The sequence below is a fragment of the Nanorana parkeri genome, unplaced genomic scaffold (genome assembly GCF_000935625.1).
Source record: "Nanorana parkeri isolate BGI_ZX_2015 unplaced genomic scaffold, ASM93562v1 scaffold759, whole genome shotgun sequence".
Taxonomy (NCBI): domain Eukaryota; kingdom Metazoa; phylum Chordata; class Amphibia; order Anura; family Dicroglossidae; genus Nanorana; species Nanorana parkeri.
Window position 1 is genome coordinate 708546 of NW_017307027.1, and position 16027 is coordinate 724572.

A 16027-nucleotide genomic window follows, 5' to 3' on the forward strand; every position below is an offset into this window, starting at 1 on the left:
CCCCCCCATGTTCTCAGACACCAAGACTAATCTTGCATGATCTAAATTGGACTAAATCCAAGCATCACACCTATCAGTTCATACATTCTCTCACTGACTTCCTGTTATGTCCCTGCAACAGGAAGTGAAGGAAAATCCCCTCCGTGGGACAACAATATAACTTAATGGGTTTCAAACATTTTGCTACTTTTTTCAAAACTATGGAAAAAAAAAGTTTTGACTTTAGTTACTTTAACACCGGCATTAATGATGAACCAGCTATCACTATATGTGGGTGTCAACTCCTGCATGTTCAGGTACCATAGACTCCATTTACAAAGCTCTTATGTGGCTGTTAATTTCTTGATCATGCCCCTTTACATAAATGACCTTTCTAAAAGCTCCCTTCACAAAGGTGCGAAATTTCTTTTTATTTAGGCTAATTAGTACATGGCCCACTGATGCAATATATCATCACTTGTCGGGGTTATTTACTAGCCATTATAATAAAAGTAATGCCTGATGATCCACCCGAGGTCATGTAGAATTATTCCTGGTTTCTTTTTAAGGATTTTGTAACAGATTTTGTGTTCTAATTTTATAACATTTTCAACATTTTTATAGTGTGTTTTTTTTTTTTTTTTCTCATGTCACATAGGCTCTCTGGAGAGGCCACCAATGGAGAAAAGCACATGATACCAAAAAACTGCGAACCTTGCGTAATCGCCTGCGGAAAGTAAGCGAGGAGACCAAAGATGAAGATAAATTATGTAACCGAACATTGGTTGCCTTAAATTATCTGCTTTCCTACAAGCACTTCTCCTACATCCTGGCGGCTCTGAAGCATCTTGGTAAGAATATATTCCTCTACTTGATCATACAGGACACATTTCACCAGATTTAAGCTTTTAAAATGTGAAGCAGTCGGCTGTTTTTCTGTTTTTGTTTGGAATAATTAGGCGTAAGTGTAGTTTCTATAGGTAAAAGGTAAATATGCATCCCTGCCCCAACCCAATCCTCCCCATAAGTCTAAAATATTATGTGTGTATATACATACATGCATACATTGCAACTGTTTTGTAGATGGCATCAGCTAGATGGCATCCTGGTTAATATGCCAAAATTGGTAAAGCAGACTTTCGTCACTACCCAGCAACTAGACATGAATGACTTGTCAACATGTAGATGGCTTGCTGATTCATTCCTAAGAGAGCTGGAATCACATATTTGGTAGTGAAAACTGAATTTTGCCTTCCACTGCCTGTATGTGATGTTTTTTTTCTTAGGCTGTGTTCATATCTGCACATTTAGGTGTGGTGCAGTGCTTTTGGAAAAGTCCTCATTTGTTGCATCTCTGATGCAATTTCCAGCACAATACCTGTTAGATAATCGTTGTAATGTGTATGCAATGCACAAGCTGCCTACAGCACACAGTACCCACAATGCACCTCATTTCCACAGAGCACCACAAGGTGTTAATGCGTGCAATGTGTTAATATACATCTTCCCACAAAGCACTGGGGAGGTCTGAGCGGGCCCTTAGATTGACATGTTCATTCTGGTCTACGGACTCGCTGTTGAAGCAAGAGTTAGCTTGACAGCCAGACAACTTGTATTTTCAGGAGTGGTTGGCAAAGGCAGCCTCCATGTTTCTGTGAAGAACACTCTTCTTTTCTTTTGACCTTTTTGCATTCCCCAGTCTATTTCTTTGTATGATGTCGGTTGGTGCGAACACATGGATATAAATGTACCTTGTCTGACATATTCATAATTGGTCTGCAGTACACAAACACCTCATACGTGTCTCTTCCTCTTGTAGAAGCTGCCACCAGACTGTCTTCTCTTTGCTGTGAGAACATGGCACAGAGCGGAGCAGTGAAGATCATTTTCACTCTGATCCGTAGCTGTAACAGGAGTATCCCCTGTATGGAAGTGATCAGACTGTCTATACAGATTCTGCTCAACCTGACCAAGGTACATAGTTATGTCGTCTCTTTATAAATGAGTTGTGTTTTAGGACGCATGCTGATGTATATTCAGGGAGTACACATTTCGAGTTTTATTGTATACGTATACCATAGTGTCGTCATTATTATACTGCATACACTATTTATAACCTTCTACTGGAAGAGATTAGGCATTGTTTTCAGTCATACCGCAGTGGTAGAGTAGCACTAAGAATCATCAGCAGTAAAGGACAACCATGGTGCAGTGCGTGAATATGTAACAATACAATATTTCTGTGTGTGTATAGTGTATAGGCTTGGCGTAGCAAACCATTTTTATGCAATTAAGATATACATATGATTTATATAAAAAGCGGATGCCAACCGCGTTGTAATTTTTGTTTTTGCCCTAATGTGCAAGTATGCTCAGCATATTTACACATCGGTGCACACTTGCCTTACGCATGTACCTTTCTCCAGCACTAATAGATCAGTCTTTGGTCCTTGGCACTGTTGCCCACCACCGCCATATGCGCCGGCAATAATGTCAGGTTCTTGGAAGTCCTTTTTGGCTGTTAGATGGCCAACGAAGATGTAAGTCCTGCACGTGTGCATAGGAGGTACTTTCTCCCTGATACCCGGCCAATTCATGGCATCTTGGAGACGTGCCTTATAGCGTACACAAAATAAAAATCACTGGGGTGGAAAGGAACAATTTGCATGGCAGAAGAGACTTTGCAAGTCTTATCTGCCAAAAGTCCCTACATCCCAGCTATTTGGCTTTTTTGTTTTTATTTTTGTTTGTTTTTTTCTTCCCCCTTCAAGCTGGACAGAATTGCTTAACACTAGTAAACTCTTGTGTTGGGAGCACACTGGAGTGCCGTATCGCTGCTTTCACACAGATTGCAGCAGTCCAGATCTCCCTTCGTCTGACACAACACCTTCTCAATACTCCAACAATGCTCATTCCCCTTGAGCAGCATATCACAATGCTGCTGTTGTGTAACGGTATCAGCCAAACGATCAGACCAGTGGTGATGTGCAATTTCTACTTTACTTAACGATAAAAATCAACATAGATTGCACAGGGGAATCAAATAAACGGGCTTGCAATACAGAGCATTAATATCAACAATAAGGGAAACGGGCTTGGGAGAACATATGAAAACGATTCTATGGCAGCTCTGAAAATGGCCACTAGATGGCGGCAGAGTATTCTGAGTTCAGTTTAATCAGAGAATATGGAGATACAGAATCTCAAGTGTCCCAGATAGCAATCGTTCCTTCAACAAACTGTTAGCTGAGTGGATCTTCTGCTGGCACAGCATTCACACTGGCACTGCTGCTGCTGGCTTCTGTCAGGAGGTTCTGGTGGCTGTAGATAGGGCCACCCCACTGCATGGACAGCTTCTCCAAATGGACTGTAACAGAGTCCTCTCCAGTGACTGGGGCTTGGACAGATGCTGCGTACTCCTGTGCTCACTGCTGGTGGCCCGCACACCAGACTTAACAGGGGAGGACCCAGAACCTGTGGACAGCTCACTTGCCCAGTCACTGCTGTCCACATCAGGGACGGTCTCTCTGAGCACAGAAAGCTGGGAGGAGCTGGCATTTATATCCCATGGGCATGTCCAGGAGCTCAGGGGAAGCTGGGAGCCCAGAGGATTGTGGGAAGTTAAGTTAAAGGGACCTGAATCTGAATAAAGGTGCATTCCACTACACTGCTATATAGTACCCTCACATGTGACAAGGTATTCAAACACATCCATGTTTTCTTTTTTTTTACATCTAAAACCAAATCTGGCTATAAATCCTCCACAACCTCTTCCTGATGGCTTCCCTTTCCATGTATCTACATCTCACACTCTGTTTCTGTATTGAATTGCAGTATGAGAAGACCGTGTCTGCTGTGTATGAGGTGGAGGATTCTGTTGAAGTTCTTCTGGACTTGATGCAGATCTACAGAGAAAAGCCTGGAGACAAAGTACCAGAGAAAGGGGGAAGTATATTTACCAAGACCTGTTGTCTCTTGGCCATCTTTGGCCTGGACTCCCAGAGAGCTCAGGTAGGTGTCCTCACTTCTGTTATGTATTTTCAGTTTTACCAGCAACAGTTTTCTTAGCTGGTGCCTGATTTTTTTTCATTTGTTTGTGAATGTCGAACATGATTTATAAGCAGCATCTGAACTGTGCTCTGATGAGCATGAAGAAGGCCAAAGCCTTATCTGATCTTTTATTAGACTGTTTAGTATTACCATTTCTCAGGATTTTGCCATTCTTGATTAGCACGGGTCACTGTAAATGTCGTTGTTTTCAATGAATAACATAAGTGACAGTTGATTTAGCTATTCCATCTTAAGGTGCCCATACACCTTGCGATTGCCGTTCGGAAATCCAACACAATCGGATTTTGGTACGATAATTGGCCAGTTAATGGGAAGTGCATGATGGCAATTACTGTACTTGTGGCCGAATTGCCTCAATCGGTCAGGCTGGAAAACTTTTTTCCAATCCTACGAGAATGGATGGATTAGTGGCGTTTTCATATGGAAAAAATCGCAACATGAACACTGCACATGCGCAAGCGGAAATCCTTTGTCGATCAGCAAAATTTGGCCCGTTAGTATTGCTAACAATCGATAATGGAATTCCACATTGGTCTGCTCATGATGGGGTATAGGAGTGGGAAACGAAGGAAAGGGTTCGATGACGGGATGTAAGAAATCGAAGGATAATTATAATGTGTATGGCCAGCTTGTGAGTGTGAACTCTCCTCCTCATTGGGATTTATTTCCTGAATCTTCCTTTTCTCGTTTACTCTTGTCTTTTGATATTCCTATAGACCAAGGGGTAGGCAACCTTAGCACTCCAGGTGTGGTGAGACCGTGAATCTCATCATGCCTCCGACAACCACAGGCAGTCTGCAATGCCTCGAGGATCTGTATTTTCACTGGAATGCCGTGGTTGCCTACACCTCCTGAAGACTGTTCTGTCATCTCTTGCTTTCTCTTCAGTCTCTTGCTTCTCTAATGCTTTCAGTCTTTCTTTGTCGTATTAAAGTGTATGCATTACCAACTTTTTTTGGTGGGGGTATAGTAGGGAAGGGTTAGATCCCCTGTCATTAGTATATTTATTTTTATTGCGGTCTATCCCTGCTGGGGAGATGTACTCTGCCAATGGCCATCAGGACAAGTTTAACCAGTTGACATCCGCGGTGTTAAACCCCCTTCCCATCCAGGCCATTTTTCAGTATTCAGTGCTAGAAAGTGAGGGGAAATTCACAAATGTAGTTGTCACCAGGAAAAGACTTAAAGGAGAACTATGAGGTGAGTGCTTTTCACTCACCTCATAGTTCTAGCCGACCTGTGACAATGAGACTGTCACAGGTCGGCTCAGTAGATCGGGAGGTGAGCGAACACATACCGGCATTCACTCACTTCTCGATTCTGTCACGGCTCTCTGCCGTGACAGGGGGAGGGCCTGGATTCCCCCATCCCCGCCCCGATCTTCCAGCGCTGACTGGCAGAACGGATGGGGGAGGGGGCGGGTAAAGCTGGGTCTGCCTCTAGGTAGGCAGAGCCAGCTGTCACTCGCGCAGCTGGGCGGATCCAGACATAATTGTCGGGATCCACTTCAGCTGCGGCGTCTCAGTATACCGCGAGCATTAGCTCGCGGTATACTGAGCCTAGGGTGACGGGAGGACGCTAGTTTGTGTCCGCCTGTTACCCTTAGGAGAACTATGGGGAAAAGCCCTAAACCCCATAGTTCTCCTTTTTTTAATGGATAATTCTGCAATGGGGACACTTTTTTTGTTTGGTGATGGCTGTCTAAGAGGGGATTTCGACTTGCTTTCTGTTGCATTTTCAGGACAGGAAGTTTAAGGAAAATCTCCCTAATGGGGTTCACAGAAAAAAAAAAAAAACACTGACAGGATTTATCCTTTGCTACCCTAGCCGGAAAAGGAGAAAAAAAATACGTTTTGGCTATACATACAGTATATACATACAGTATACATAATGTAATTGGCTAGGAAAAGCTAATAAGACATAAGTGACAATCGCAAGTTGTTTTGTGTATAACAATCCTCCTCTTTGAAACTGTACTGTACCAGCTATAGACAGACGCTGTATTGTGCTTTTATGTGTAATTGCCATATTTGTCATCCATACTATTTCATTTTTGGGGGGTTATACTTGTTTCCATAGTGATGAATGGCACTGTGTGTAAAGCGCATTAAAAACACCCCATAACAAAGAAAAATGCGGAGGTCTGAATGAGCAGCAATTGTTCGTAGGTTGTCAGCTGTGCTGTATTAATGAATGTTTGTCTTTTTTGAGTTATTATATTGCTACAGTAATTCATCTTCATTCTGCTGTTTTGAGGCAGTTTAGAACTAAGTGTTTCTTCTCCATAGGAAATTCGCTCTATTCCTAAGGCAATGGATCGGATCTCCGGCATATACCGCCTGATATCACGGAAGCACAAAATGGATGCAGCGCGCAATGTCAGCAAACAGCTCATGAACAGTTCTAGAGTTCATGGCAATACATCTTCACAGAGCACACCATTCCACACAAGAATCGTATCCAGGTACAAACTTTGATTTATTACGCCGGTGCAGAGTACTGTCATTATATATACATCTGTTCTACTTTAGGAAAATTCCACATGCAGGCTACAGCTCTAAAAGAAAGTTCTCTCTCTAATCAAAACTTTTTGGATGGCCACACAGCATACAGTCAGATAAAGTTGCTCGTCATTACTTTGTAAAATCAGTTGGTTGGTATGTAATAGTCGGTTCTCTTGCGACCAAGACGCAGCTAAAACGTATCATATAATCTAGTGATATATTAATATACAATATGTTGTATGTAAAATATATTTAATCCAGTGTATACTCCTGCAAACTAAGTGGAAAAAACACTGGCGCCAAAAGACGTGACAACTCTCAACCCAGCTTCAAACAATCTGGGGCAGCTCCTCACAGACAGGGCACACAGATGATCTAGAAGGAACAAAGCAGAAGGAGCGCCTCCATAGTGTAAAACAGATTTAATACAGCTGGAAATGTACTTCCAAACGACTGTTAAAAACAAGCATTGAATGAGGCGATCTCAGGAAGATCAAAATGGACAAAGGAAAAATGGAAGTGCTTTCAGCCGAAGCCATCTGAACACTGGTCTTCCTCCGTTTGATGCGTCTCAGAGGTCAAACCCCTTTCATCAGAACCTGCCTGAAAACTCTTAAAATGAGTCTTCCTTAAAGGAGGGTTATGGTGTGGGTGAAAAACACTCATTCCCATAATTCAAGCCGACCTGTGACATTGAAGCTGTCACAGGTCGGCTCTATTGATCGGGAATTCAGCGAACACACACCGGCGACGATTTGCTGACTTCACGATCCTCTCCCTGCAGAGAGCGATGACTTGTCAGTCACTCCTGCCCGCAGGGATCCCCCCTCTCTCTCTTCCTCCAGAACAGATAGGGGAGGGGGTGGTCACAGCTGCCTCTGCTTCTAGATGGGCACAGCCAGCTGCCAATCAGTCAGCTGGGTGGATCTCGACAGTATTGTCAGGATCCGTCCCGGCTGTGGCACGGCTCTGCACTCTCAGCATATAGCCGGAATTACCCTGCTATATACTGAGTTTTTGGTCAACGGAGGACATTAGTATATCTCCTTCTGTGACCCTGAAGAGAACTATGGCCAAAAAGGATTAGGCCATAGTTCTTCTTTTAATCTTCTGCACAACGTAATTCAGACTGGAAGAGGGCGGATGAGCACTGTGAGGTTCACAGTTTTTACACCGTTCTTAGTCTTCTGTCAGCAAGCTCCCAGTATCAGAGTGATAACCTCAGCAATGTTATGATTCCCCTTCAGTGTTTAGGCTGCAATTGGGTTGGTGTGCCCAAGTTGTTTTGCTTTACTGCAGTGGAGAACAGGATGTACAATGGCTTTGCTCTCTGGTACGTGTGTCTGGGTCACAACACTGGCCCAATAAAGTTAAGGAAACCTGTACTGAGAGAACTTCATAGGCTGCCATTGCTGACTTTAATTCCTAGTTGTCTGAGTCACTGATCTGGAACAAGCATGCAAATCTAAAAGAAAAAAATAAGCATGATGGTAAAGCATCTTGCATTGTCCACAAAGGAAGGCGAGCAATGGTAGCCGTCATATTCCCTTGGTACAATCTTCATTTGTTTTCATAGCCGTTTGCCTGACACCTAACTTTTAATTTGTAAAACCTCGCTTGTTCCAACTGATGGCTTCATAAAACAATTGCTTTGGTCATGCAAACAAATTGGAGAGTTTTTAATGTCACAGCAGTTGTGAGTGAGACGTCAAAGAAAAGAACAGTCCATTTAAAACCTCATTTGAGTGGCCCAGCAACTTGTGGAATAATGCCGCATAGTATCTGGAATAATCCTGCGCCTGTCTACTTACATGGTGGGGCCTCGCTTCCTACTCCAGATGTCAGTGTTTCAGTACTGTACATATACGGAGTATGCACAATATGGAGCTTACATTTATCTACCATCCTAATCATGTAAGTTGAATTTCATATTTCTCTTTCCAGAATCAAACCTGACTGGGTGCTAAGAAAAGATAATATGAGAGAGATTGTGGATCCTTTGCAAGCCATCCAGCTGGTGGTGTCAACCTTTGCTTTGCCTATCGGAAACCATTTTCCTGGAACTGGAATATTTTAAAAGTAATTCAAATATATATATTTTTTATACTTAGGGCAAGATGTGGCATATAGAACTGTACTATAAAATCTTAAATGTGTTTTGTAAATAGCCTTTTGTATAGAGGAAATTGTACAATAAAGTACGGTGAACAACAGATACATTCTAATTGTTGGTCTTTTTTATTTTATTTGTGAGAATACATTGGTTGCTTAAAAGGATATTCGCCTAAATAGTACACCAGCACAAGTTGACAGTTTCATGCCAGATGGAACGGATGTTGTACAGAGCAAGATCTTACCTGGAATCCTGGATCCCTGCTGGTGGCTGGTTAGCTATCCATTGTCATTGCATGTTTTTTTCTGTTAAAGGCTTGGGGGAGTTATGTTTAGGCAGAGTTGGCCAATCAGAAGCTCTGCCTGAACAGCAATGTTGATCTGTACGTGGCTAATTCCTCAGCATTGGTCACCTTACAGAATGGTCCTGCTAATCAGTATTGCATTTTTTCAGTTCAATCCAGAGCTGCTTTATTAAGTTGGCCCGGTAAACCTGTGAAAAGTCTGTAGTTCCACCTGCTGCCTGAATCTGCCACTTGCCTGCCTAATGCCATTTTTTAATCTATGAAGTGTCTCTATGTCCAGTAAAGGTTCTCATTGGACAGGGGGAAGGGGGGGGTGTGACCATCAATTTAGGGAATGTTGGACTCTAATACCAATGTGAAGGTAAATCAGACTGGCACAGAGTACATTCTGACAAATAAAAGTAGTAGTAGGTGTATTGTCTGCTCTTGGGAAGGACTGTCACTATTAAAAGTTTAAAATGGCGTTACGTTAGGCCATTCATTACTGGTAAAGCATTTCAAAAGGTTTTTTCTTTCTCCTCCACTGAGGGACACGGGAAGTCTTTAACCTTTTGGTTATTCCGCCACCCACATCTGGCAAACAAAAATCTGTAGGCCAGCCCAGGTAGAAACCAGCATGCCTCCGTTTGTTGCTAGTGTCCTAGGAGGATGGGTGTCTTTCCGTAAGCTCTGTTGTCTTAGACAAACTTATTTTTTCTAGCACCTTTTTTTTTTTTTCTATTCTTCAATGAAGACGCTTCTATACACGACTGCTGGAGCTTTGTGTCATTGATCTCGGGTCTAGCAAATGCAGATGTCATCAGCACTCCAGCACACAGATTCACGTCAGTTCCAGCCATGTACACTCCAGGCATAGACTAGTCGCAGATAGATTTCTTCAGTCAGCAACATTTAGACGAGGGGAAAGGGCCACCTGTCTGGGTGTTTCAGGACCTGTGTCGTGGGGGGGGTACTGGATCTAAACCTCCAGGGTGAAAGAAAAAAAAAGGGTAGGTTTTCCTCCCAGGCACTGGTATTCTCTAGCAGAAGCAATGGATTCTCTGGTGGCTCTATAGAATCCATAAACACTAATCTATGGCTTTACTCTCCTGAAAATGTCTTGCAGGATCAGGATGGGAGGGCATTCTTCTGATCATCTACTTCAGATGGATATGGTATATCAACTTGGTAAGACTCCTTGCAAATGCCCCATGGGCTCTGCCAGATTGTTCTGTCCCAAAGCCTGATTTCCCATCCGGCTTTGTGGCCTCTGGCTTTAACAGCTTAGTTGTTTGAGCCCAAGTTCTGAGGGAATGGGGCACATTTGAATCTGCAAGTCCTATGATACTAAAAGCTATGAACATCTACTTCTCCCAAACGTCTATCATCGGGCATAGAAGGCATACTTCGTGAGTCTCAGAACTTCAAGCCCACAGACTTTTGTCATGTTGTTCATTGTTCTATTCTGTTTTTGGAGGCCACTGTCCCCTCCCTATTTGATAAAGGCCTTTTTGTAGAGGGGGTCTCAAGTGCACCTCTCCACATCCATTTTGCTCTGACACTGGGTCCTAAATCTGGTTCTCTCTGCGCAGTTCGGAAACCAGCATGTGAATCCATTGGCGACATTCCCTCTAATCTCACCTACAATGTAGTTGTCCTTGCAGCAATCGCCTTTTTTTTTTTTTTACGTGTATCTACTGCTAGCAAATCAGCTTCTCCCGATTAGTCGTGCAGCAGGATATGTGCGGGCGCATGTGCAGTGGAGATCAAAGCGGGGGGAGAAGAGGAGAGACTTGAGTCAATGCATGCAGCCCTGAGTGTGCACGCCAGACAGATGCTGTGGAACAGGAAGAAATGGGAATCTGCGTTGGATCAGAGACCGGCGCCAGCATTGGAGGGACTGCTTAAAAGGAAGATCGGCAAGTCCTTAAAGCAAATAGCCTTAAAAAATAAAACAAATATATCTTCCATTTAGGATATCTTGTTTTAAACAGTGATGTTTTAGAAATGTTATTTTTCTGGCATAAGCAATACTAAAGATAACGGACTGAACGAAAATATGATAAGTGGGATGGCTAACTTGTTAGCCGGGATTTGTGGGAGGGGTTCACGCGCCCACCACGTACAAAAGAGGGCAGGCCGAGGCAACAGGGACGTGCGCTTTTCGTCTCAACTTCGTCACGTCATTCTCCAGAGTCCGGCTGCGGGTTTCTTCATCATTTCCGGGTCAGCGTTTCGTCATTTCCGGCACATTGTCAGCAGAGAAGGTACCGCGGGCACGCAACGGCGTACTCGGTTACAATTTCAGGATTTTTTCCTACTGACACCAGATGCGGATGTGGTTCCCACACCGGTGCCGGATTACCAGCTGTTAGTATTGGATTAGAGAGGTATCACCGTGATGCTGCCAAACTTATTGACGATTCCCTTGCCGCCAACACGGGCAAAGCCTACAAAGTAGCTTGGAATGCGTTTAGCATGTTCCGGTCCCGACATACGACTGCCAATCCCAGTAACATAGCATATATAGCCACCACGTACAAGAGGGCAGGCCGAGGCAACAGGGACGTGCACTTTTCGTCTGAACCTTCCCTCTCGCACACATACTCAGATTCATTCTATACACGGAGTATGCCCCCTTATTGGCATTACTGTCCCCCCGGACCATGGCACACCTCAGGTCTGTATCATGTATATCACAGTTGTCCTCAGGCGTATGTGTGTATGTATATGTTGGTTTCAGGTTGGGATATCAGAGGCTGCACAGGTGAGTGAACACCTTACACAAATCACTCTTGTTCATCAAATGTAATAAAATAAATTACACTGTCTAAAAAGGTGAAGGCACCTCTGTGTAGTTTGGTCCTAACTGTAATCTATGAGAGCCTCCATCTTGGGGCATATACAGCAAAGGGTGAATTGGGTGCAGATTCACCAGGAGGTAGCCCAACCTCATTAAAGGCAGAAGGACATACCACAAGTGCCACACATCAGAATGGCTGCTGAAGCCCCCAGACTACATATGCTTTGTGTCTATGCTGCAGAAAACCATGGGCCAGGTTCAACCTGCTGTTTTCTACTGTACAAGTCTTGTTTTCCTAGAGCCCAGGGCCTGAATTTATACACTATAACAGGGGTAGTGAATTAAAATTCAAGGAGATCCGGTGAGAAAAATGTCCTTCAAGCCAAGGCCTGAAATGCAGGTCCAGACGGAACAGTCACTTGGTCCGAGTCTGCACCGTGATCTGCCATTTAGGCTGCATGCACACCTGCACTACAACACACAGCTGCTGGTCTCTGTTCCCAGGCGCATCGCACTGTTTATTTTTCTTTTTTTGTTAGGACTTTATTGAAATGTCATGAGTGACATTTCATTATGTTCTATGTGGATAGCGCAGTGTGATGCAGTTGCGGCCTGCATACAGTACGTTGGTTTGTTTTTTTTAAGAAACACAACATGGTGGTGGTGGTGGTGGTGGTGGTGGTGGTGGTGGTGGTGGGTGGTGGGTGGTGGGACAAATTGCCTTGTCTAGTGTCGGGGCTGCGCTGTAAAAAGTGGCCAGGGCAGGTCTAAGGCATCTGGTATGAATGTAAGGGGGAACTCCAATAGGGGCAACTAATAATTAGCTGTCCCCATCAGAGTGCCCGCTTACATCGGCTGTCCCCATCAGAGGCCGCCTTCATAATTAAAGTGACACTAAACTCAGGAGTTAGCTCTTAAAAATACATTGAAGTACCTTTTTTACTATGAACAAAAATGTTTCTTATATGTGTATCACTCGGCTGTAGATCCTCCATCTCTGAATTTATACTGACACTGCACTTCCTTCTGGAGGGTGACTACTTTTATTCCCCATGATCCCTGTGTGTTGTAAAGTAGCCAGCGCTCCAAGCTCATTGGAGTGGTGGCTACTTTACAACACACACAGGGACCATGGGGAACAACACACACAGGGACCATGGGGAACAAGAGTAGCCACCCTCCAGAAGGAAGGACAGTGTCAGCACGGATTCAGAGATCCGGATCGACTTATTGCCATATCAGGACCCTGCTGTGAGGAAGAAGGGCCAGGCTGTAATGTAACATGCGGTCGTTGTCCTCTGCTGGGGCACTCTTCCAGACACTTTGTGTACCATGTGAACTATCTGCAATACATGCAATTGTCTGGGTGCACCACGCTGCATTTCCTGTGCTCTGCCTGCAAGATCCCAGACAGCTCCTTACAAGGTCTGGGGATATACCCTCCTTGCTGCTGCCTTACAGTAACCTGGTCACAGGCAGAAATTTAACCCCTCCTGCATTGGCAGTGGTTGGTGGGTACCCATTTGGTGTTTCCTCCTTGTGCATACACAGTATGGCAATTAATAAGCGCAAGGCAAGTGGTCCAGTGTGCTTTTCCAGCTCTCGATCCACGTGAAGCTACCGTGTTTCCCCGAAAATAAGACACTGTCTTATTTTTTATTTTTTTGCACGAAAAAAGACACTGTCTTATTTTCAGGGGATGTCTTACCTGGCTGGGGGAGGACTGGACGAGGTCCCGGAAGGCGGCGTGCTGTTGCCGGTGTATGATATTCCGCTTCCATCGTGCATGCGGCCGTGTGGGCGGGAGCTGCGGCCGTCGGGCGTGTAGGCGGGAGCAACGGCTGGCGTGTGGGCGGTCCTGTGGGCGGGGCGGAAGCTGCGGCCAGTCTTTACATTTAAAATTCAGTTTATGTGCAGCTACCCCGAAAGTAAGACCTAGTGGATTTCTGTAATATAAGACCTACCACCGAACTAGGTCTTACTTTCGGGGTAGGTCTTATTTTCAGGGAAACCCGGTAGTAGTGCTCCTTCCTTAACGCCTGACACCAATAGCCCAGATCACTGTACCCTACTTGAGTCCACACACTCCTCAGGGCCTTCCTCAGCTCCCTCAGGTGCACCCCACTTCTCAGTACTATCCAGGGGGGATTTTCTGCCGCAGTGGCAGTCTTTATGGAAACAAATTTTATGGCATTATAGCAGACTCAGAAGTCACAAGCATTCTTCCACGCGATACTCCAGAGTCTGTTTCTGAATTTCCTACAGCAACTGTTACTTTTGCACATTTAGCTAAGGACGCTGAGTTGTTTTAAAGTTTTTCAACACCGTTCTCCAAGCACAAAAATTCTGCATGAAATACTCCAGGCCAGTCATTGCTTCCATTCATCTGGGTGACTTTCTAACCTCTGTGGACATCAGGAATGTCTACTTGCATATTTCCACTTTTCCAGCACATCAACACTAGCTGCAATCTGCAGTGGGCACACAACATTGCTAGTTTGTTGCCCTTCTTTTGGTCTGTCCACTGCACTTTGAGTTTTCACCACAGTGCTAGATGCTGTACTTGCTCTGCTTTATTTACAGGTCATCCCCATAGTGGGATACTTAGACGACCTTCTCCAGATCCAGCAATTCGCCATAGCCTTAGCAGTGGACGCTCTGGCGACTCAGTGGGATCTGTTCAATCTGACCTATGCCTTTCCTTTTCTGAAACTCCTACCACATCTGTTTTGCAGAATTAAGTCAAAGGGCATCCCTGTGATGCTAACTGCACTGAACTGGCCCAGGAAGATGTAGTACTCAGACCTCATCAGACTCCTGGTGGACTCTCCGTTAGCTCTCCCGATCACCTGGATCTACTGTCCCAAGGATCAGTTTACCATCTTGTTTCACGGTCACTAGCTTTAACGTCCTTACTGTTGAAGCCAAAGTCCTAAAAGATAGGGGCCTACCTGTTATTAAGCTAGGTAATCCACTTTGTATAAGGTTCACCTTTAAACTAGGAAGGTGCATGTCTTGTGGAGTGAGGCAAGCAAATTCCATCCCAGGAAATACTCCGTGGGATGAATCCTGACCTTTCTTCAGTTGGCCTGGATCAACATCAAGGGTCAAACATAGGCCCTAGTGTTTCTCATTCAAAGACCGCATGTCTCTCATTCCTTAGGTGTTCTGGGTCCTTCCAGTGCATCAGCCTGTGGCCCATGGGACCTCAAACTGGTGCTCTGAATTCCATTCCTTTTACCCTTTTAAAGATATTCCCTTATCTGCCTTCACCCACAAAGTATCATTTCTCATTGACATAGCTTCTGCAAGGCATGTTTCTGAGTTGGTGGCCTTGTCCTGCAAAGAATCCTTTCCGCTACCACACAGAGGCAAGATTGTCTTGAGGCCTAAGGCCCCTCTCACATGAGTGCTCCAATCAGGTTTGCCTGTCAGTTTTTCAGCTGGACCTGATCTGACGCTTTATGGAAGCCTATGGGCAGCCAGGTTTAAAAGGACGAGTGTCCATTTACACGCGGTTAGCTCCGGCACCAGCTTGGTCCAGTAAAACAGACGGATCATTGATCCGTTTCGACGGAGCGGGTCATGCTGGATGGGAGGTAATCTGATGTAAACGCACACATGTCCGTTTACATCACATTCCTCATAGACTTGCATGGGGTCAGGCACTGTGTCTTTTCCTCCATTACAAGATGGAGGGGGAAAAACTGTACGGCCATAGATGTCACACCGGTGACATTCGATCCGTGCTGCTCTGATCTAGAGAGGATCTGTTGAAGGATCCTCTCCTGATCTGCCAGTGTGAAAGGGGCCTAAGAGCTCTTTTTTTTCTTAAAGTGATTACTTCCTTTCACCTTAACCAGGACATTGGTTTCCCATCTCTCTCCTGCTCTGACATCCCAGGGACATTTCACTCAATTGTCTGGATGTGTTATGTGCTGTTTGAGTTTACCTCTCGCCTACAGCTTTCAGATTGACTGACTCTCTTTCTTCCATCCCCGAGGATCCCACTAAGGGGCAATCTGCTTCTTGTACCACTATATCTAGGTGGATTAGACAGCTCATTACCCAAGCCTATGGGCTTAGGAACAGGGTTCCACCGTTTCCAGTCAGAGCAAACTCTACTAAACCCCCATGGGCTTTTCAGAATCAAGTATATGTTTCTCAGATTTGCAAGGCTATCACCTGGTCCTCTGTTCACATGTTCATCAAATTCTACCTGGTGGATGATCAGGCCTCATATGATGCCAGTCTTGGAAGCAAACTTCTTCAGG

At 44.7% G+C, this 16027-nt stretch overlaps 1 protein-coding gene across 1 annotated transcript in view; it reads left to right on the forward strand.

Annotated features, from left to right (window-relative positions):
* ASPM (abnormal spindle microtubule assembly) overlaps positions 1 to 8631 on the forward strand; it is a 54508-nt gene extending 45877 nt beyond the window's left edge. The window contains exons 24-28 of the mRNA XM_018564548.1: positions 638 to 830; positions 1799 to 1953; positions 3814 to 3990; positions 6339 to 6514; positions 8499 to 8631. Of these exons, the coding sequence (XP_018420050.1) occupies positions 638 to 830; positions 1799 to 1953; positions 3814 to 3990; positions 6339 to 6514; positions 8499 to 8631 (834 nt within the window). The remainder of the gene's footprint in view (positions 1 to 637; positions 831 to 1798; positions 1954 to 3813; positions 3991 to 6338; positions 6515 to 8498) is intronic.
* Positions 8632 to 16027: the final 7396 nt, after the last annotated feature.